Raw genomic sequence first — 22159 nt, 5'->3', positions numbered from 1 at the left:
AGAATTGTGCGGATCAAGAAGAAAGGGACAACACACAGCCCTCCCAGTGGAATCACCTTCTTTTCTTTCCTGGGTTGTGGTCTCTTCATGGGTGTGGTGGGTGATCCTGGGACAACTTAGCGGTGACCCTGTGGGCCTTATGAAAGTCCATTCTCTCTGCCCACCTGGTCATTTCTTACTGGACTCCTGGAGGGGCCAGAGTTGGCTCAGGTGGCAGAAAAGGAGGAAATGAAGGTGTTCAAAGTGTCAGAAGGCCTGGCCAGGGGAACTCAGTGAGGAGAGTTCCTTCCTGCAGGGAATCTAAAGGCATCTTGTTCTGAGGGAAATCAGTCCTTGGAAGTGCAGGGTTCATGTCCCTATGAAAGATAGAGAAACAGGGGCTTCCCCAGGGCCCTTGGAGGAGGCCAGTGAGGGGTTTGGATCCTTTTGTGTGCTGATGGTTTGGGTGGATGGCTGCTGGGCTGGGGCAGGGTTCATGGGCGGGTGGGGGGCTGTGCCCTTGGGTAGGACTGGGATGAGGCAGGCAGCATGCCCAGCTAATTTTCCCCATCAGATGGTGGTGGAGATCCCAGGGTAAGGCCTGATTCTTGTAGTTAGTCCATCCTCTGGTCTGTCCTTGAAGCAGGGTGCCAGGCAGCTCAGGAACATCCAAAGTCACAGGAAAGTCTGGGCCCAGGGATCGTGGGCAACCAGAGAGTGGTGCGATGAGGGCCTGTGGAGTGCCTCATTAAAATCTCATCAACCTCATCAGCTCTCCCCCAGACTTCCAGAGCAGCCCAGAAGTCTCCACCAAGGATCTCCACTCCACAGGGAAAATACCAGTCGAGTCAGGAGGCCAAGAGCTCCAGGCACAAGGGGCATAAGAGGTCTGTGTCTCCCTCCTAAGCACCTCAAAGACAATGGCCACCTTGAGGACAGGATGGGTGGACAACATCCCAGCCTGAAATAGAGAAACCACAGCCTGAGGCACCAGGGCAGGACCCCACTACAGATGAGGGAGGTTTCTGGGCTGGCTTGCAGGAGGCAGAGTGAGGGCCCAGGTCCTGAATGGCCCACACTGACACTGGGGAGATGTGCTTAAAACCCTAAAGGGCTGAGAGGAGGTATCCTGGGCCAGACAGCAGCTCCCACAAGCTCTGGCAGGGGCAGTGGGCTGGGTTTGGCGTGCCGATGGGGGTCGTTGGTGAGGGCAGGAATGGATTGGGCTGGAGGGAGTGACCTTGGAAATGAAGCTCACAGTTAGTGCTGTGGCTCCCTCCTAGGTTCTGCGCACACAACACTGCACCTCAGGGACAGGAGGACCCAGACCAGGTTGCCAGTAAGGACCACTGGCCTGAGCTTCTACCAGGGTCTTCTGGTTCAGCCGTCTGTCCAAGCACTGCAGACAGCTGTGGCCACAACCCTGTGTGCCCCTGCCTCTCTTGTGGCTTTCTAGAGTCTTCAACCATGTAGGCACCTAGAGGCAGTCCTGGGCGAGCTACGCTGTGGGGTTGTCTTTCTGGGTGTGGCCACTGGTGGCACACAGCTCATTGCTGCAGAGTGCCTGGCAGTTGCTGCTTGGAGTGTCTGCACAGCCCTGGCCTGGAGGACACAGGTGCGCGTCTGCTGCTGGGTGACGATAGGTGGCACACCCCAGTGATCTGCCCTGCCTTTTCCAGGGTCTCGTCCCTCTGCTCCAGAGACAACTGGGGCTCCGCACCACACCCTCTCTCTGCTTGCACTGCTGGGTGGCAGTGATGGCACACGGAGGTGAGGAGCTGCCTGGAGCAGAGCAGGAATTCCAGTATCCCAGCAGCAATTCCCCAAGAAGCAGTGCTTCATCATTTTCGTTGATGGAACTTTATGGTGTTTTATCTGAAAAATGAAACTCCTACTAGGAAAAAATGAAATAGGTATCGTATTTATTTATACTGGCAAAACACAGCTTGATGATAAACAGACCACCCCTGCTCCATGCTCTCCAATGGATGATAGGAGTTAGTTGGGTTTCCCATCTTGATATAGAATGAACAAATTGTATTTGCAAGATTTTCAATGTGTTTTATTGCTGAAATTAAATCACTTTTCCTTTATTCATAAGGCATTAAGTTCTCTGTGTGATAGAATAAATTTATTTTATATATTTAACCTGTGTCATTTTGACTTAGGTTTATTCCTTCATTAATTTTTGTATTCAATTATTATTTTACCCTATTGTTTTTTATTGTTTTTCAATAATTTTTCTTTGCTTATAAATGTTAATTTACCTATACTAGATGTTTACATTTACCCATGTTATAATTTAACATTTCCATAAAATATTTACAAATGTATTTGCCTAGGTAGTACTCAAATTGATTCATAGGCTATGTTTATCATGCCACCTAGCAATCGTTACTCCATTCCACTGCAGTGCCAAAATATGGAACTTATAATAGAAGTACTTTGAATTAGACAAAGAGGAATGAAGGTAAGGGAGGGGGATGGGAACAGGAAAGACAGTGGAATGAATCGGACATAACCTTCCTATGTTCATATATGAATACACAATCAGAGAAGTTCTGTTATAGTTAAAGCTTCATCCCGGGGTTTCATAAACTGACTTCCAGACCACTCACGTATAATCGAATCAAGCCTTTATTGAAGCACACTGGTGGCAGCTGATCAGAACATAAAGCTGTTCCCCTGATCAGCTTTGAACAATTGCAAGGGCGCTCCTTATAAGCCTGAAAACCACAAAAGGGATGTTAGGGGTCCAGCCAATGCTAGCAAGCCAGGTTACAGAAGCAGAAGAGTGCAGTCAAGCAGCAGGAAACCAATCACAGTTAACCCAATCACCTCAGTTACAGAAACAGAGCCTCATTACCCTAGTTAAAGAAAAAATGCCCCATTAGGTAGTTCCATATTCTTAAAGGTTTCTATAGCAAAAGGAAAAGAACATCTTGCCCCAGTCATGACTTCTACTTGGCATGGTTGTTTTACAGGATGAAGTCATAAAACAAAATGGAGTCACATTTGCTCCTACTATCACATTCTCCACTGGTTTTAGTAGGTTTGATGTCAATCTTGCACATCATTAGGCCTCAGTTTCTTTTCCATCCTTCTGTGTCTAAGGGACCATCCTGGGCTCGCAAGACCATAAGTCGAACCTCACCTACATTCTTGTGTATATGGTTTAGGAGGGTTTTTAAGAGGCAGGATCCTACAGTAATCCCAATCAGGAGAAGGACTAGGAGCCCAACTACAGCTAAAATGATGGTAGTTAACCAAGGGGACCATAAGAATAGGTTTTGGAACCAATTGTTTGAAGTTTAAATTTATATCTATTTGACAGCTGAGGGACTTAGATTTTTAGAGCCTGTGATAAGAGTTGTTATTCCCAAAACAGTAGATCCAGCTGTTTGCATACCAGCCAGGAGGGGAACTACAATGGGGGCAGCCCATCTGTGTCGGTAAATCAGTGGGGCCTGGCCTTTTAATAAGTCCAGGTGTTCCTTTCCTTTTACTCCATCAAAATAGTAAGTAACATAGTTCAGTTATTGACAGTTTGGATATTTAGGCAAGGAGTTTGAAGTGGGACCTGGGAAGCACAATTTTTGGGAGTTGTTCTACTTATAAGTTGGGCTGTGGAAGCAAAAGTCTCTTTCTGGGACATCACCCAGGGTGATCCTGGGAGTAGTTTCCCAAGTACATCTTTCTGAGTTAGACATATTGGTGAACATCTATATTGACTGTAATTTTTCCTGTAATGTTAGGGACTTCCTACTTCTGTAAGGGAAAAGGGTGATGACCGTTCTTGCTACTTCGAACTGAGAGGGGGCAATGTGCAGTGGGCAAGCCATTTGGAGTCCCTTTTTAGAAACTGAGTGGGTCTAGGAGTCCATGGTAAAAATCTGGTTCAGGAAGAACAGGATGTAAATTCACCTGGGGTGGGCACTTCTATGAGAGAAGCAAAAAGACATGAGTGCTTAAGTAAGATTAATACAAAATAGCAATTGTAGCATCTGGAATCTGTCCATGAATATCATGAAAATGACAGAAATTAATAATTGTTTACCAGGATGTGGAAGACCTGAGAAATTGTCCCCATAACAAGGCCTAACAAAGCCTAATAAGGCACTTTTTTTTAGGGAACATAAATCCTTAAGATTGTCAGATTTATCAGGAATGTAGACACAACATTTAGTTAAATTAGTTAATGTCATCTGATTTTTGTAAAAATACCTTTTTGGCATGACCTCTGTGTTCGGTAAAGATCCCTTTGTTACTTAGGGTTAGATAATTATATTAATAAACATTGATTACATCTACCTGTGTAGGAAGTTAGGAAGATCTGTAGGCCTTAAACTGACTAGAAACTTCTGGCAGTTTTTTGTTGATAGTTATCAAGCATTTTTGCCTAAGAATTTCTCTTTTGTTGCCTCCAATCTTACTCATTTTAAGGGGTGTTAACACAAGTGTTATATTTTAAGTTACATTAAAATAACTGTTTTTTTAAATGCCTAAAATGGCTGTGTTTTGTTTTTTAACTGTTTTTGCTAAATGTTTAAGACCAAGCTAATCAAACTGACCTTGTTCCTATCTATTGGTAAGAGTCAGCTGAGTTTCCTTGGAGGACATTCTTGGGGAACTTGTGAGTAGCATTTTAGCTTTGTTAGTGTCATCTGCATTAGGATGGGTCAAGGTTTTGCTGACCATGTGGCTTCCCTTAGAAGCATTAAGCATGTCTCCCTTTTTCAATGACCCCCCCCTTTTTTGCAGCATAGACATTCATTGGCTTTCTGTTCTCTAGTGATTTCATTAGTCTCCCTTATAGGGAGGTTATGTGGTCCTGAGTTGCAAAGCTTTCCCCCTGTCCTGGGTTCAGGCTGACTCAGAGGGCAAGAGCCAAATATTGGTTTCTTTAGCCCCTTTATTTTAACCTTAATATTTAAATTTGGCCTTAAACATCTAGCAAGTCAATTTTACCAGTTTTAAAGTAAAAATGCTAGGTTTTAACTTTAATGTTTATAACTTTACAGTTAATTTTTTACATAACACAATATCCTTATTTTATTTATTAATTTTAATGCTGAAGATTAAACCCAGTGCCTCACATATGTAAGGCAAGCATTTTACTGCCGAGCCATAACTTTAGCCCCTCTACAATTAACAAAATCTTTTAAAATTATTATTTGTCTACAGAAGACAGCTTAATATCTCAAATTAATTTAGGCTGTGCGTTCATGAAGTATTACCTCTGTAAAACATTAACAGGCATCAGTTATTGTTAGTTGTGGAGAAGGCTAAAAAAAGGTTAGCTCCACTTGTTTACCTGAAGTCTGAATACTCAACCCCACTTAAGGCTGAACACTCAACCCCACTTAAGGCTGAACACTCAACCCCATTTAAAGTTAAACACTTGAATTTTACCTGTCTGGTGTAACGGAAACCCACATTTGACCCCTGCCAGGTCTGTCTGAAGGCAGCAGATGACACTCTTAGCATCTACTGTATAATCCAGTTACTGTACAATAGCAAGGCAGCTTGCAGACCAGAGAGCCTATTAGATTTTGGCTATAACTCTCTCTTGCCAGGTCCTCCTCTCTTGCTCTCTTTCTTCTCTCACTTTCTCTCTCTCTCATTCTCCCTCTCACTTTTCTCTCTTTCCTTCTCTCTTACCCTTTATTTTCTCTCTCTCTCTCTCTCTCTCTCTCTCTCTCTCTCTCTCTCTCTCATTAATTAGACACTGCCAGAATAAAGGTCTCTTAGTTGCTCTGAGGGTCGTGGTCACTTTTACTTATAATGAAAATACAAAGTGAAATTAAAGATAGTAAAAACGTATTTAGCTTTTATATAATTTTGAAACTTGGCTGAGTTATACATTATATTTCCTACTTGAGATCACAGTAATCTTTCCAATAAAATTGATCTTTGAATATAACTTTAAATCAACTGAAATCTGACCCACTTTGAAGTTATTCTGACATGCTGTAAGGTGGGAGGCAGAGCCTTATCTCAGATAAGGCAGGGTTCTTCACAATCTTAGGTAAAGTGTTTTAGTTCTAAAGCTGATCTTTGTTTCTCCTTTTAGATATCATTTTATGAAGTTTACATATATTGTTTCCTGACTCTGTATGAATGTTAGTAGCACAATATGACATACATCTGAAACATTAATTAAGGAAAGGCTGAGATCCCTTAACATTTTTTTTTTTGGTGTGGAAAAGTGGCAAAATGTTTTATAATATTAACTTTTAAATAGATTAGTCTCTCATTACTTTTAAAAATATCTTTAAATTTTTATATCCCAATGTAAAAGATAACATAAGATTTGGTTACAAAACATCAAATAATATAAATAAATCCCCAATAAAATCTATTATCCTTATAAGTTTAAAATTACCATTACAGACAACTTTAGTTTGGAGAAAACCAGCTTGATAAAAATGTTTGTTTAAATCTTTTACCTTAAAGACTTGTAAACCTGAAAGATATGAACACACTTAATATGTAAAGAAGAGTAATGTACCACAATTTTATTGATTTTTTTAGCTTTTAAAGAAAAATCTAGACTCTGTAATATAGGACAAAATTTTTTTTATTGGATGTTCAAAACATTACAAAGCTTTTGACATATCATGTTTCATACATTAGATTCAAGTTGGTTATGAACTCCCATTTTTACCCCAAATACAGATTGCAGAATCACATCTGTTACATATCCACATTTTTACATAATGCCCCTTTAGTAACTGTTGTATTCTGCTCCCTTTCCTACAGTTGCTGCTTAACCACAGATATACAAACCTTAATTTTTCCAAGATTAGTTGCTCTAGGGAATAAAACTTAACAGACACAATGTAATTAATATTTTTAGAAGTTTTTGTCATTTTAACATATAAATATATCAGTATATTAATATTTGTCCTTAGGAAACAACCTTGAATTGTTTTAACTATTTGTGTTACATATATAACCAACTTAGTTACATACAAACATTTTAATATTTGTATTTTATTTATAGACCTTTATATTACTGAATTAGACCCTTCTGTTCTTTACTTAGATGTATTATAATTATACTTTACTATATAAAGACTTATTGCCTGGAAACGTTTCTTATTAATATATTTTTATATTTAGAATCTTTTAATAATTTGTAATCCATTGATCCTTCTTTTTGTTTGTACCCTGAAATAACCCTTATAAATTTTTGAATTTAGATAAATTAATCCACTTTAATAAGATGAAATGTTTTGTTATTTACAGTACTTTAATTGAAATGCAATTGAAATCTCTTGACTCCTTGTGTGTAGAATTATACCTGTTGGGACTTTTAATTTATAGTAACCTTGTTTTTATGATAACACAAAATAATTTTAAAGTTCTTTTAATTTACCAATTTATGAAAACATCAACATTGTTTAAATATTTTACCTTAAGGAATTTAAGGAGTTAAGAGTATCTGATATTTTAACAAGTTAGCATTTTAACTTTGTAAACCAATTAGATGTCTCTAACAAACACATCTATGATTAATTTTATATATGTTTAGATGTAATTTACATATCATTTTTTAAAAACAAGTGAATTGAATAGAATTAGTAATCTTTTTTCTTGTTGAAAACTCCTAGAGACAATGGATGTCAGACACTTTATTGATATTAGCATTTTAACAGCTGTTTAACCATCTAGAAACAAAAATGTGCATTAGTAACTTTAAAGACATTTGTACTTTTATTTATTTTATTTTCCCAATTTAAATTGAACCTTTTAAATCATATTAACCAAAGTTATTTGTATCCATTTTTTAAAATTTTAATTTATGAGCTCATATGTCAATTTTTTTGTACCAGATATATGTAGATATGGCAATACATGTAGACAGACAGTACACCCGTGCACCCACACAAAGGAAACAAACAAAAACCTTATTGCTTATTTTTAAAAAACTTATTAGATTGAGAGTTAACATTTGTAAATTGGCCTTAGAATAAAGCAGAGTGTAATCAGAAAAACATATTAACCTAAGCGTATTGGATCAAAATTATGACTTTAACAAATATAGAATTTTAAAAGTTTTCTAACCTTTTTCCTGAGGTGGTCCTGTTCATGAAAGCTGAAAAGAGTTGAGGGAACATAGACAAACGAAGGGGGCTTATTTCTCCCTGGAGGAACTTCCCAAAGATGCAGCTTCATTGGTCTCCTTGGGAGAGTCCCTAGGTTGGGGTCCCATTTTAAAGTGGTTTCTCTGGTTTCTTGGATGGTGGCCACCAACTTTTAGCCTGACATTGAAAAATCTTTGGACCATTTTTTAATAGTTGGGAGTTATTCATGTTTGCAAATACTGAGAGACAAAAGCCAAATATTTTTAGACAAAATTATGCTTTTTGTTATACAGTTTAGGAATAATAATTTTATAAAACACTTTAGTTTTAATCTGTCTTCTACAGGAACTGACATGATCTACCCTGTTGGCCACCTGGCCCAGTTCCTAAGTGAAGGCAATCTCTAGAATGCCTTTTTCTTTTTACCTTTAGCTTTTACTTTTGACAATCTTTTAGTCCTGTTGGCAGCTCTTTACATCTTAATGCAAGCTGTAGTGAGCACAGTTAAAACCTTCTTAAACATTTTTTTTCCATTAGAAACAAACTGAGATAGAAACTAACACAGAACACAAAGGGAACAACAAAAACAGACCAACAGACAAAGTCCTGAAAATTGTTAAGAAACAAGTTAAAGGGGTCCAGGTAGAGACCTCTGTAGCGCTTCCTGTCCATGATGTGGTGGAGCCAAGGAGTCCTGATGAAAGAGAGCGGTTATGAAAACAAGAAAAGGGCCCCGCACAACACATGGACAGACAAACAGGACAAAAGGCCAAGGAACAGACATGGGACAAATGACAAACAGCGTCTCGTCCTGCCCCCAGATAGAGACAGATGAGGTCACACAGAGAGCCCTCCAGGGAGACAGTGAAAAGGTCTTGTCCTGTCCCAGGAAAGGTGTAAGCAACTGCATCCAATCTGACCTTGTTCCCAGAGGAGTAGACTCACCAGGTCTGACAGGCCAGCAGGAGGCTTTTCAGAGCGCCCCAGGACAGATTGGGGTCGCCCCTGGAGTGAGGCTGAGGAACGTCTCTCTGGAGCTCCCCTCTACTCCGGGGCCGAGGTCCAAAGGCCCATGGTTGGAGGCAAATTTGGCGAGAGGATAGGGAAGAAATGGATCCTGGAGGAGCTCCCAGATGTTATAGTTAAAGCTTTGTCCCAGGGTTTCATAGACTGACTTCCAGACCACTCACAAATAATCGAATCAAGCCTTTATTGAAGCACACCGGTGGCCGCTGACCAGAACATAAAGCTGTTCCCCTGATCAGCCCTGAACAATCGCAAGGGCGCTCCTTATAAGCCTGAAAACTACAAAAGGGATATTCGGGGGTCCAGCCAATGCAAGCAAGCCAGGTTACAGAAGCGGGAGAGTGGGGTCAGGTGGCGGGAAGCCTAACCAATCACTGTTAGCCCAGTCACCCCAGTTACAGAAACAGAGCCCCATTACCCTACAGAAATAATGCCCCATTAGGTAGTTTTGTGTTCTTAAAGGTTTCTATGGCAAAAGGAAAAGAACATCTTGCCCCAGTCATGACTCTTCACCTTGGCATGGTTGTTTTACAGAATGGAGTCATAAAACAAGATGGAGTCACATTTGCTCCTACTATCACAGTACTACATCATGTAAAACCAAAAAAATGGGAAGTTATACTCCATGTATATTTGATATATCAAAATACATTCTACTATCATGTATACCTAAAAGAATAAATAATTTAAAAAAATTTTAAAGGAATTCTTTTTGACAGTTACATGGAACCTTATATTTAATTTTCTGATTTTGTTGTATCTGCTCAGAATGTCCTCTCACCAGATGGCACGACTGGTGATATGAATTGGGTTCAAAGGAATTAGCTATATCAATAACTAAGAAAATGGCAAAAAAAAAAACCCACACAGCCCGTGAACATAAGTTTCTAAGACAGGAAGGCTTGTTGACCTCAAGGGTCAGCTCCAGAGGTGGAAGGAGCAAGAGAGCGAGCACACCAGAAACCTTCTATTTATTGGGGAAAAAAACATTTGAGAAAGTTCCACCCAAATAAGGCAAGGGGGTTTTGAAGGGTGGAGTCTTCCTTGGTGATGTCTTGTGGTCAGCAGACTGTCGGACATCTTGTAAAGCCACACCCATCTCAGATGCTGTGTGGGATTAAAGGCAGGGCACACGTATGTCACACAGCCCAATCAGGCAGTAGGATCAGGCAAGTCCCCTCTTATGCTTAAATGTGCATAGCTTACAGAACATGGCTGTCTCGAGACAATGTCCTACTTGTTTTTCACTCCACTCTTGGTATTTTACTTCATTGCTTACCCTTAAGAATAGTATGGTCTATTGAGAAACTGATGTGACTTCATTTTTGAAAATAAATAAATAACCAGCAGCTTCTACCTCAAGGCATGTCCTAAGGAAGTGGGCATGACCCTTGTCCTTGGAAAGACTCACAGAGCACTCCTAAGCACATACCCACCCTGCTGAGTTGTTTGTCTACAAATAACAGGAGAGGTCTGCGGTGCCATCCACCAGGTGACCAGCACACTGGTTTCATTAAAGAGGTTCGTGGCATAGAAGTTAACTAGTGAGATCAAAATAAAACACACAGACTCAATTACCTTTTTCTATGACCAGGTCCGAGACGGCTCTCACCTCGAACCACCCAATGGGGCAGCAAGGCTTACTCAGGGCTAGCAGGAGAGAGAGAGAGAGAGAGCACCCCAGGGAGTGGCCTTTTATTGGGGAACAAGAAATTCAGGGGAAAATTCCATCCAATGAAGGTCGAGGGGAGCAGCACTCCAAGGTTAGGGTCAGTGATTGGCCTCAGGGTCAGTGGTCAGTCGCACCCCTACACGGACAAGCTCTCGCACCTGGAGAGGGTGGGGAAAGCTCCGACACAGTTTGGCCAGAACGCCTCACACCCAACCCAGGAGGTGCCCAATCACGTGCGAGAATGGCTTCCCACAGTGCCAGGTGTCCCTGACTCAGTTAGGCTAGGTGAAGACCCATAGCAACCCCCTAGCAACCTCCAACCAGCATGAGACAGGGAAAATACCCGGGATGATGCCAGATGACCCCCAGTGGTATATGGTGGTTGATAACATGTTGGGAAACCATGTAGTTTAGCATGTACACCCCTCGTGGCTTGAACCAATCAGTTCCAAAGAATCCTCCTCTTGTACTAACCAATCACCCTTACCCAACTTGTTCCTGCCAGTGAATGCGCTAATCAATGTTAAGAGTTGATGATTTTCCCACAGTGTGTAATGATTTGCTGTGTGATGTTATGATGCATAGAGTATCCCCCAAAACCTATAAAATCTCACTGAACAAAGGACCGGGACTCACTCCCTGGGACCCCTAAGTCGGAAGTGGTTGTGAGTCCAGGCTGGAGCTTGCAATAAAGACTCTTGTGATTGCATCAGATTCGGCTCCTGGGGGTCTATTGGGGTCCCACGAATCTGGCATTACACTATGAGGGTGAAATGGGAGGGTGTCATGAGCTGTGCATGGGCTGTGTGTGGACTATTGGGCACAGGAGCCTAATGAGGAGATAAGTCTGGCCCTGTGAACTCCCTGTAGCACCCACTCAGGGATTGCTCACCTGATACAGGTGAACTTCCCCCTCAAGCTCTGCCTAAGATCCCGCAAGCACCTGGGATGAGTGTGACCTGCCAAGATGTCAATCAACCTGCTGACCATAAGACATCACAAAGCAAGACTCCACCATTGAAACCTTATCCCTGCCTTTGATGTACCCCCTTAAATAAACCATGGGAGCCATTTTTTCTTTGTCTAGTTCCAGAGCCCATGTGGACTAGATCTATCAGGGCTTCATTTTTGTAAATATATTTCTGAGTGTTTGTATTTTATTATTTGTTAATTATTTGAGATAGTAAGATTTAGGGTGACTTGAGTATTTGAGATATCAAGATTTAAGATGGCTATTTATGGTGGCTTTGATTCCTCTGGGCAGAAGAATCTTCCAATGAGATTCTAGCCATCTTCCCCTCAAAAGAAGGGCTGCAAATGACAGGTGCCCCAGCCAGGAGAATACGATAGTGTTGTGCATGTTCTCCAAGGAAAACCAGTCTTTTGAAGAGAAAGAAGGGGCAGATTGAGTCACAGGGTGTGGGAACACAACCTGGCACAAGTGACTGAGTTAACTCCCCTGCTGGGCGATGTAGCCTCAGGCACCCATGCTGCTAGACTGCCCCGCTCTTCTAGGGTTTGAGTGACTGTGTCTTTGTGCCTGGGCGTGGCTTCCTACAGCCCCATGGGTGAAGCTATGCTCACCTGTTCCTTTGTAATATAACCCCTTGCCCTGTTTAGGGTAGAATATTCCATGGAAGAACCTTGTATGTGTCCTCTTACTATGCCCTTGGGTGTGGCCTATAGATGTCAGTCAACATGCTAACAGTGGACATCATGAAGCTGGACTCAGCCCTCTGAAACCTGACCCCTTGCCTCATTTGAATGGCTTCTCCTCAATAAAAAGGGGTCAGCGTGTGCTCGCTCTGTCTTTCTTCCTGCGGACCCTTTAAGGACAGAGGAGCCGTCACAGCGACCCCAAGAAAAAGATGTTTTTGTCTCTTGTGTAGTTATTTTGCACAGTCCAGTTTACCTGGAGTGACCCCTGAGCCTTTTAGTTGCCAACAGAAACCCGGCAGTGGGGTATGTGTTGCTATGAAGTTTAGGTTGGCTTCCAGATTTTTCTTTGTAAAGATTAGGGTTAGAAGGACACGTGGTTCCTTCTATCTGAACCGCTATCTTAATTAATTCTGGTTCATGTCTGAGATATTAATTCAAATGTACTTTCCGGGCACATTTCCTAATTTGTAAGGCTATATTTAGGTGCTAGGAGGGTTGTGGCACCATGTAACTTTTATTCACAGCACTTGTCACAGTTATAAATCTACATTAGTTGTGCCCTGAATAATGCTCATCTCCTCCCCTGAATCCCTATCTCCACATAAGAATCATATTTTAATATTTTTATTATTATATCCTCAATGTCTGGCTCCTAGGACATAGTGGATGTTCCAAAAATATTTGTTGATTGAGTAATGATCTATTACATAAATGAATAAATCAACTAAATAATGAGAAAGCATTGATATATGGGATCACACAGTTCTCTCTCTCCTTTTCTGGTAAATTCTAACAGTTTGTAGGGCATTTCCTAGACACTATTGTAGGAAATTCCCCATGGCCAAGAGCCAACATTTGGGAGATGAAGTTAGAAACTCAGGTACGTAGAACTGTATGTACAGTTGAACCAACACCAAGGAAGTCAACAGAATTTTTAAAAAATGTTTTCAGGCTTCTGGGCTCAATTTTCCAGAGGGTTCTTTGATATTACAATTTTTTTCAGTCTTCACTTGAAAATATCCTTACATAAACAAAAATTCACCCATAAACATACAACCCACATGCTAATTCTTACATCTTTCCAAAGTTGACTCAACTACAAGATTTTTCTCCTTTCCTATTTATCCTGAAGTAGGAAATTGACTCTGACCTATTGAAAAGTGATTGGGCCTCTTTGTCCCAGGTCACTATCCCATATCCTACTCCTACCAACCTCCCCTTTTCTCCTCACTTACTCTTTTCCAATTTCTCCTTTCTTTGATTTTATCTCTCCTTTTCAGTGCAGGAAAGTCACTACTTTATCTCTTCTATGCTTTCCACCCAGCTCTTTTTTTGCAATCCCTTGCACCCCCAAGGGCTGCCTGCAGATGAATGGTCAATGGCTAAAATCAAAGTAGCTTAGAAAACTGTTAAGGTTTAAAAGAGCATGTTGTTGATAAATATGCTGGAATTTGGATGTGTGGGGGAATCTTGAGGTTAAAGAGAAACCTGAACAAACTGGCTTGCCTCTCCTCCCTCTGATTTATCTGATAGAAGACAGGAAACAAACTTCTTTTTTGGGGGGATGGGGGTACCAGGGATTGAACCCAGGGGCACTTGACCACTGAGCCAAATCCCCAGCCCTATTTTGCATTTTATTTAGAGACAGGGTCTCACTGAGTTGCTTAGCACCTCACCATTGCTGAGGCTGGCTTTGAACTGGAGATCCTCCTGTCTTAGCCACCTGAGCTGCTGGGATTACAATCATGGGTGGCGGGTTTCTGTTCTCGTGACTAAAAGGCTCAGGGGTCACTCTAGTTAAACTGGGCTAACTGGGCTACAAGAAATAACCACACAAGAGACACAGATACCTTTTTCTTTGGGGTCGCTATGACGGCTCCTCTGACCTTAAGGGTCTGCAGAAAGAGAGAGCGAGAGCACGCGCTGACCCCTTTTATTGAGGAGAAGCTATTCAAATGAGGCAAGGGGTCGGGTTTCAGGGGGCTGAGTCTGTCTTCATGATGTCCACTGTCAGCAGGTTGACTGACACCTGGGTAGGCCACACCCAAGGGCACAGTAAGAGAAGGGGACACACACAAGGCACTTCCATGGAAGATTCTACCCTAAACAGGGCAAGGCGTTATATTACAAAGGAACAGGTGAGCATAGCTTCACCCATGGGGCTGTAGCAAGACACACCCATTTCTGTGACTGAGCGCCTCAGCACCCAGCTGGGGAGTGTAACTCAGTCACCCATAAGGTTGGCCTCCCACACATGGGCCACTGTGCCTGGCCAGAAAACTCTTTTTTAAAATGTAAACTTTAGACTGTGATATCAGGAACAGTTAAAGTCAGGACTATAATCTGAGGAGGAGGAGAAACAATTGCTCACATCCAGAAAGATGAGGATCATAGGATACTGTGTCAGGGATAGAGAGAAGGAGACTATATCCCAAGTAGAGGAAGAGGGAACTCAATCATATCAATCCTTTTTCATCCTTCAATTAGTTTTAGTTTTCTTTGACTGTATAACAACTTACAACCAACTTTACTAGATTAAAACAACACAAATTTATTATCTCACACTTTCCATGGATTGGAAGTCAGCACCCCCAAGGCTGGTGTGATAGTCAATTTTAAGTATCAATGTATTGAGCTAGAGGATGTCCAGATAATTGGATGTGTCACAGGAGAGCAGGGAGCAAAGTCTCCAAACCTCCATTTTTGTGTTCCAATGAAAGAAAACTTAAAGTCAGACACTGAAAGTCCTGTAAGAGAAATTTATTATAAGTGAAGATAACATGGAAGTGAGGTGAGATTGGGGTGACAGTAGAGGGAGGCTCAAGCAGAGAGCACTCTCAAGGGAGAGTGGCCATCTCCAAGCAGAGAATGACAAAGGAAACTCTGTCATCTTCAAATTTATTGCTGTTTTATGGTTGTTTTGAGAATTGGGGTCCTCCTTCAGCAACATGCACCAATAAGGAGTTCAACTCCTCTCTTGCCCCCTGCACTGGAGTTTTTGACCTTAGTTGGTCCTCTCTGGAACTGTCATGGTGGCCATCCTATTGGGGGGGGGGACTTCATCCACAAGTCAGTCCTATTCATGTGGATACTGGGGTCAGTGCCGGGTCAGTGATGGGTCAGAGGTTACCATGCTATACCTGTGCCACTAAAGAATCCCCCTTCTGAAATAGTAGGAGACCCTTGGGTCATAATTCCTAGTTTTATTTTGACATTTATAGGTCCTGTTAAAAGTTAATCCCATAAATCCTTCTTTCTTGATGTATTCCCCCAATGAGCTCCTTTTACTTTTGTTTATCCTGAAAGTTTGTGTACCTATGTTTTTCTACAGGTTATCTGCTACAAATTATTTACTCATCTGCCTTGACAGTAACTTAAAGACAACTTTAAGAGTAACTTAAAGTAAACCCATGACCTTGCTATGCATTCTATTGCCCCGTACTAACTACTACCTAACAGGTGCAATTATTTCTAGGTGTATCTGACAGTGTTTGGGGGAAGATAGTGGCAATGTTATCCATTATCAGCATCAGTGGGCATCAATCTATTGAGGGTCTGATGAGGGGGCAAAAAATGGCAAAGGAAGGGCGAACTCTCTCTTCTGGAGCTGGGACACTCATCTTCTGTCTTCTGACACCACAGCTCCCAGTTCTCAGGCCTCTGAACTCTGGGATTTATGCTAGACCCCTCCTGCCCTGGCCTTTAGACTGAATCACATCACTGGCCTTCATGATAGCATGAGCAAATTCCCATAATAAATCTCCTTCCACATCTATATGTACCTATATGTATCTATATTTCTCTGGAGAATGCTAGCTAATACAGATGGATTCTCTGCTCAGTGTCTTACAGAATTGAAATCAAGGTGTTCATTGGGTTGTATCCTAATCTAGAGGTTCCCCTAAGGAAAGATAGTATTCCAAGTTCCCTTAGATCATTGGCAGAAATCATTTCCTTGCAGTTGTAGAACTAAGGCCCTTGTGGCTTTCTTAGCACTAAACCAAAAACCACTCTCAGCAAACAGAGGCAGGACCCAGGTCCTGGCCAAGTTGCCCCTGCACAGGCCCCCCGACCTTTGGAATCTGACTTCAGGAAAGGTACAGTCCCTTTTAAAGGTTCCTGATTAGGCCAGGCCCACTCAGGAAAATCACCATTTTTATGAATTTAAAGTGGACTGACTTCCGGCCTCATTGTGGAATGATATTTCCTCAAATCACAGGTTTCTTCCGCATCAAAGAGGGTATGTTGAAAGGATATCTCACCAGAAGGCAGAGACAATGGAGGCCATGCTGAATTCTGTTAACCACAATATTTAGCTATATAACTTGCTTTGCTGTATTCAAGGGGTGATGTCAGAAGTCTAGGAAAAAATCATTGTTGGGGTTGTTTTCAAATAAATGGGAAACATATAACTCTGATTTCTGGAACAACAACAACAACAACACATTAGAAAATGTTCAATAATATTAGGGAGACTAGGCAAAAATTGTCCTGAGGGTAGGCAGTCTAGGGGAGTCTTTCTTATGAGCTCAGTGAAGAAGTCCTGAGAATTATATGCAAATAAAAGACGGAGAAGTCAACAACAGCAGATGCAGCCACCGCTGGGATAACTAGTGGTTTATTCATCAAAGGAAGGTGCAAAACAGGGTACGCTTGACTGGGGTAAAAAGGAACACCGTATTCGTGATAACCTCGCCATCTCTCTGCCCTGCTGTAAATTCCAGCAAAGAAAGGAGGCTGGGTCTGGGTCTCTGATCCCTCTCCAGTGCCTAGGGTGGCACGCACTTCGAACGTACCAAATAATTGTTCCATGAACGCAATGAACACACGAAACAGCGCACTAAGAAATTACTTCTGCTCCAATCGATCGCTTTTTCTGCAGAAATGTCTCCAATCACAGACTCTCACGAGGATGGGTCTGTTCACTTAGCACGCTCCTCCACTTTTTTCGCCTTACAGGAAAAGATTTATCACGTCTCCAGGACGAACGTCCTCTCCCTATAAATCGATATTGTCAAATCGAGTTTTTCTCTCCCACCCCCCTCCGATTTCTTTTATTATCTTCTCTCTCTCCAGGTTACACGGCAGTTGGCTGCACAGACTTATTCGGAAAAGCAACTCTGAATTCTGTAAGCAGAAGTCCCTGCTGGGCGTGCGGTGCCAGGCACCGGTTCCCACCCGCTAACCGTGCGCAGCTTCAGGACCCCTGCTTCTCGGGCTTCCGCCCCCGCGTCCCCCGAGGGCGTCCCAGAAGCCCCCGCGCCCCCGCTGTACGGAGGGCTTCGGCCAAGATGGCCGCACCCACGGGCGCAATCTCACGGGCGCCGCCATCGCAGCCCGGGCCCACCGAGGCCGCGCTCCCGGTGGCCGCCATGTCGGCCTCTGGCTGCAGCCAGATCCGGACAAAGCCCGAGACGGAGGATCTGAAGAAGAGTGCGGGAAAGGCCCGAAAGGCCGGGCGCCCACTGGAGATGGCGGCCTCCGAGCCCAAAGCCAGCGGCGCGGTGAGAACGGCAATGGGCTGGGGGCGGTTTGGCTGTCAGAGATGGTCAGTGATTGGAGGGTTACTGTGGTCGGTGAAGTTAAGGTTTGGGAATTGGAGTCGATGCTGAAGGGTCTTTCTGGAGGTCGGTGCTCAGAGGGATCCGGGTCGGTGATTGCTGTAGTTTTAGGAGATCAGCGTTTCCAGGCATCTGCGAAGGCAGTGATGGGCAGGAGGCTGCGGCCGCACTGACAGGTCCGGGTTTCCAAATCTGGGGGCATCAGAAATGGGGGCTTCGTGGTGTGTCAGAGACTGGGAAGGCCTGGGGGAGCCAGCGATTGTGGGTACCTGATAGTGAATGGTTAGAGACTAGATCATCCAAGAAGGGCAGTGTTGGGGACCAGGGTGATGGGGAGTACTGTGAGGATCAGAGGTCCGGGCTTTGGGGTCTGTGGAAGTCTAATTAGCATTATCTGTAAAAGGTGGTGATTAGTGTGATATTATGGGTAATGGAGGAACCAGGACGTCAGTGGGAGGATAGGGGTTGGTGGAATGTGGGGATGGTGGAGGGTTTGCATGCCATCTGGGAGAAGAGATGGTCAGTGATTAGGTGGTGGCATAACTGTGCTACCAGTGATGAGGTGATTAGTAGGAATTAATGATTGAAGGTCCTCTACGATTCTGGGACTAGGATCCTGAAAGGGTCAGGAATGTGAGGGATTGCAGGGTTTAGTGATGGAAAGTTCTGTAGGGGTCAGTGATTGGAGTTCTATGGAGGTTAATGATTGATTGTTCTGTGAGGAATGGTAATTGGGAACTTGTTGGGTTCCAGAAATAGGGGAAGATTGTGAATGTTAGTGACTGATGAGTGTTTGGGTATCAATGATTAGAAACAGTCAGATTGTAAGGTAGACACCTATCTTATGCCAGGGAGAATGACATGTGGCCACAGAAGTAGGAGGAAAACTTGTGTGGTGTCAGAGAAACATAGAGAAAGCTTTTCAATACAATGCAAGTAACCAATTATGTCATGTGCTCTTGTGAATCCCAAAATATGACTATGGAGAATTTGACTTTTCCATTATGTAGCTTAATGGTTATTTTGATTAGAACTGTTCCAGGAAGAGGTGGTAATAAAATCCTGTTGGAGTGAGTTGAAAGAATCAAGAGATAATGAAGTTAAGACAATTTATGAGGGATTTTGCTGGTAAAGGAAGTAGAGAAATTAACATTGGATAGAGCATGAAGTCAAGAGAGGGTTTTCTTTTTTGTAGTGGGGATGAACACAGTGATACTTTGCCACTGAGCTACATTTTGTTTTGTTTTGAAACAGAGTCTCCCTTAATTGCTAAGGGTTACACTGAGTTGCTGAAGCTGGCTTTGAACTTGCAATCCTTCTGTTTGGGATATAGACTTGTGCCACCTACCTCAATCAGCAAGAGAAGGTTTTCTTTGATAAATAGCATTGAGGCAACTTTATATGTCAATGGAAATGATCCAGCAGAAATAGAAAAAATAGTTGATACAAAAGAGAAAAGGTAATTGCAGGAGTGAGGTCCTTTGGAAGGCAGGTGGGAATAGGATCTGGAACCCAAATAGATCCAGAACAATGGCATATGCCTTTAATCTCAGCAATTCATATGGCTGAGACAGGAGGATTGCAAGTTCAAGGCCTGCCTCAGCAACTTAGTGAGACCCTGTCTCAAACAAAAACAAAACAAAACAAATCAAAAACAACAAAGGGAAGGGGACTGGGTATAAAGCTCAGTGGAAAGGACCCCTGGGTTTAACCCCCAGTTCCAAAAAAAGAGGAAAAAGTAAAGAAAAAAGAAAGAAAGAAAAAAACACAAATGGAAAAACTGGCCTTCGTGAGAGAAGGAGAAAGACTTCTTCCATTTCCTCGGAAGGGAATGCACCTTACCTATGGATTTGGAAACAGGTTGGTGGAATTGGTGATTAAAGGGCAAGGTAGTTCTGGTCTGTTTGCATTTGTTTTGTCTTTGAAGTATAAGGCAAATTCATCAGCTGAGAATGGGAAAGAAGTGGATGTTGGAGATTTCAGGAAAGAGGTTTGCAGTAATATCCTGGAAGGAGGAAAGGGTAAATACTCCGATTGCTATGGTTTTGGATCCCCTTTTGAGATATGTATTATAAATCTGAAGTGAGTCCAGTCAGTACAGTTGTTTGATTTTTCTCTTGCAATGTTCAGCTGCAAGATTACAGGTCGATTGCAAGAGGAGAATTAGATTTAGCCCGGGTTGATGCTTCAATAAGTGAGTGTGGTGAGGACGGGCAAGGAAGTTAAGCTTTAAAGTTTTCAGTGGCGTATGTGTGGTGCTTGTTTATGGACTCTAAATAAGAATGAAAGTCGTTAAAGGCAATGTGGGGCAGAAGATTGTGAAAAAGGGGTTGGGATCCGTGAAGTTTGGAGAATGAAGTAGGAGTGCTAGGGCAAGTGGGCTGGCACGAAATGATGGTCAGGGGTAGAATGTTTTAGGTAGAGATTTTGTAGGTGGCATAATGATGGCAAGATATAAGGGGTGTATGTGGGGGGTGATGGGTATGCGATTGAGTTTATGCAAGAAAAGATTGCTGGCATCAGGAAAGAGCGAGGCTAGGCTATTGAACAGCTCTTCTCCGTGGATATGGAGGTAGTAGAATGAATGATGGCAGGAGCTCTGGCAAAGAGTAAGCTAGTGCTAAAGTTTTCAGTGAATGAGGCAAGATGACTTCAGAAGGGTTCACACAGCAGGCCTAAAACTGCTGTCCTTCGACAGGCCTTCTTGCAAGGTTGACCTTAGGGTGGCATCTGGGAAATTAAATTTCATCAGGATTCCCAACATTCCTAGAAATGATGGGAGAGGCTCCCTATGGCTAATGAATGTAAATAATGTGGTTTATGCTGAACACCTGATTTCTTTCTGGAGTCTAGACTTTATGTTCATGCAAGCACAGGATCCCTATATTGCCACCAATAAAAACCCTTGCCTCTGAGTCTCTTAAGAGCTTCCCTGATAGAAAACATCCCACATGTGTTTCCAGAACTCAATTCTGGAGTAACTAAACATGTTCCCTGTGACTCCAATGGGAGAGGACTCTTGGATGCTTGCGCTTCTCATGCCAATTAACTGATTTTGTTTTGCAACCTTTTGCTGTAATAAATCATAGCTATGAATACATCTATGTGCTGAGTTCTGTGAGTTTCTCCTATGGATCATCAAACTAAGAAAGATTAATGGGTTGAAGTCTGGTGACAATCTAAACAAGCTAGGGATTGTGAAGGTGGATGGAGGTAATTATTTACCTCATCTTTGGACCTTGAGGTACATAAGTCATGGGTGGGGGGACAACCTCCACTTGAGGCCACTGTGAGGAAGCAGGAGCCTAGGATACAGGTAGATTTTAGTTAAAGCAAGTAGGTGATAACAATGGCTAAAGAGGTTGAGGTTGAGGGCAGAGTACTGACAGCAGTTAGGATTCTGTAATGGCTGCTGTTTGAGAGTCCTGGTGGTGTTAGTAATTGGGCTCAGTGATAGGCTGAGGGATTTGGAGACATGGGAGATAGAGATCCATGTGCCCTATGGGTATAAATGGTTGAGGAACCTATGGGAATATGTGATTGGGGTGTCTCGGGGAAAGCGACTGGGGGAATCTGCTGTGTCTACCACGCGGCCTGCGCAGTGGTTTCATTAATGAGGTTCTAGGCATAAAGTTAGTTAGAAGAGATCGAAATAAGACACACAGACTCAGTTACCTTATTTCTATTGCTAGGTCCGAGACGGCTCCCTTCTGGTTCCCACCTCTAACCGCCCAGCAGGGCAGCAGGGATTACTCAGGGCTAGCAGGAGAGAGAGAGTGAACACGCCTGGAGTAGCCTTTTATTGGGGAACAAGAGATTCAGGGGAGAATTCCATCCAATGAAGGTTGAGGGGGGGCTGCACTTCAAGGTCAGGGTCAGTGATTGGGTCCCCGGGGGTCAGTGGTCAGGCACACCCCCACACGGATGGGCTCTCTCATCAGGAAAGGGCAGGGAAAGCTTCAACACAGCCAAAGCGCCTCAGACCCTTAACGGGAGTCACCCAGTCACGTGTCAGAATGGCTTCCCACAGCTGTGATTGCTGGGGTGGGTCATTTTGGAATCATTGGGTCACGATTAAGGAGAGCTGTCCTGGCTCAATGACTGGAAGGCCTGTGACCATCAAAGATGGGGAATATTAGAAGTCAATGAGTAGAGGTCTGTGGGGTTAGAAA

General features: G+C 42.9%; 1 protein-coding gene across 2 annotated transcripts in view; it reads left to right on the top strand.

Moving 5' to 3' along the window:
- The first annotated feature begins 17600 nt into the window (after window positions 1–17600).
- The window catches only part of Zfp37 (ZFP37 zinc finger protein), a 45045-nt gene continuing 40486 nt past the window's right edge, over window positions 17601–22159 (top strand). The window contains exon 1 of one of the 2 annotated variants that reach the window (XM_078047977.1): window positions 17601–17930. In XM_078047977.1, coding sequence (XP_077904103.1) covers window positions 17718–17930 — 213 coding nt within the window. In that variant the 5' untranslated portion in view covers window positions 17601–17717. The remainder of the gene's footprint in view (window positions 17931–22159) is intronic. The other variant, XM_021729363.3, reaches the window with a different exon arrangement.

The sequence above is a fragment of the Ictidomys tridecemlineatus genome, chromosome 4 (genome assembly GCF_052094955.1).
Source record: "Ictidomys tridecemlineatus isolate mIctTri1 chromosome 4, mIctTri1.hap1, whole genome shotgun sequence".
In the NCBI taxonomy this organism is placed as follows: domain Eukaryota; kingdom Metazoa; phylum Chordata; class Mammalia; order Rodentia; family Sciuridae; genus Ictidomys; species Ictidomys tridecemlineatus.
The sequence above is the reverse complement of the archived record's forward strand: the minus strand, read 5'-3'. Positions and strand labels throughout refer to the sequence as shown.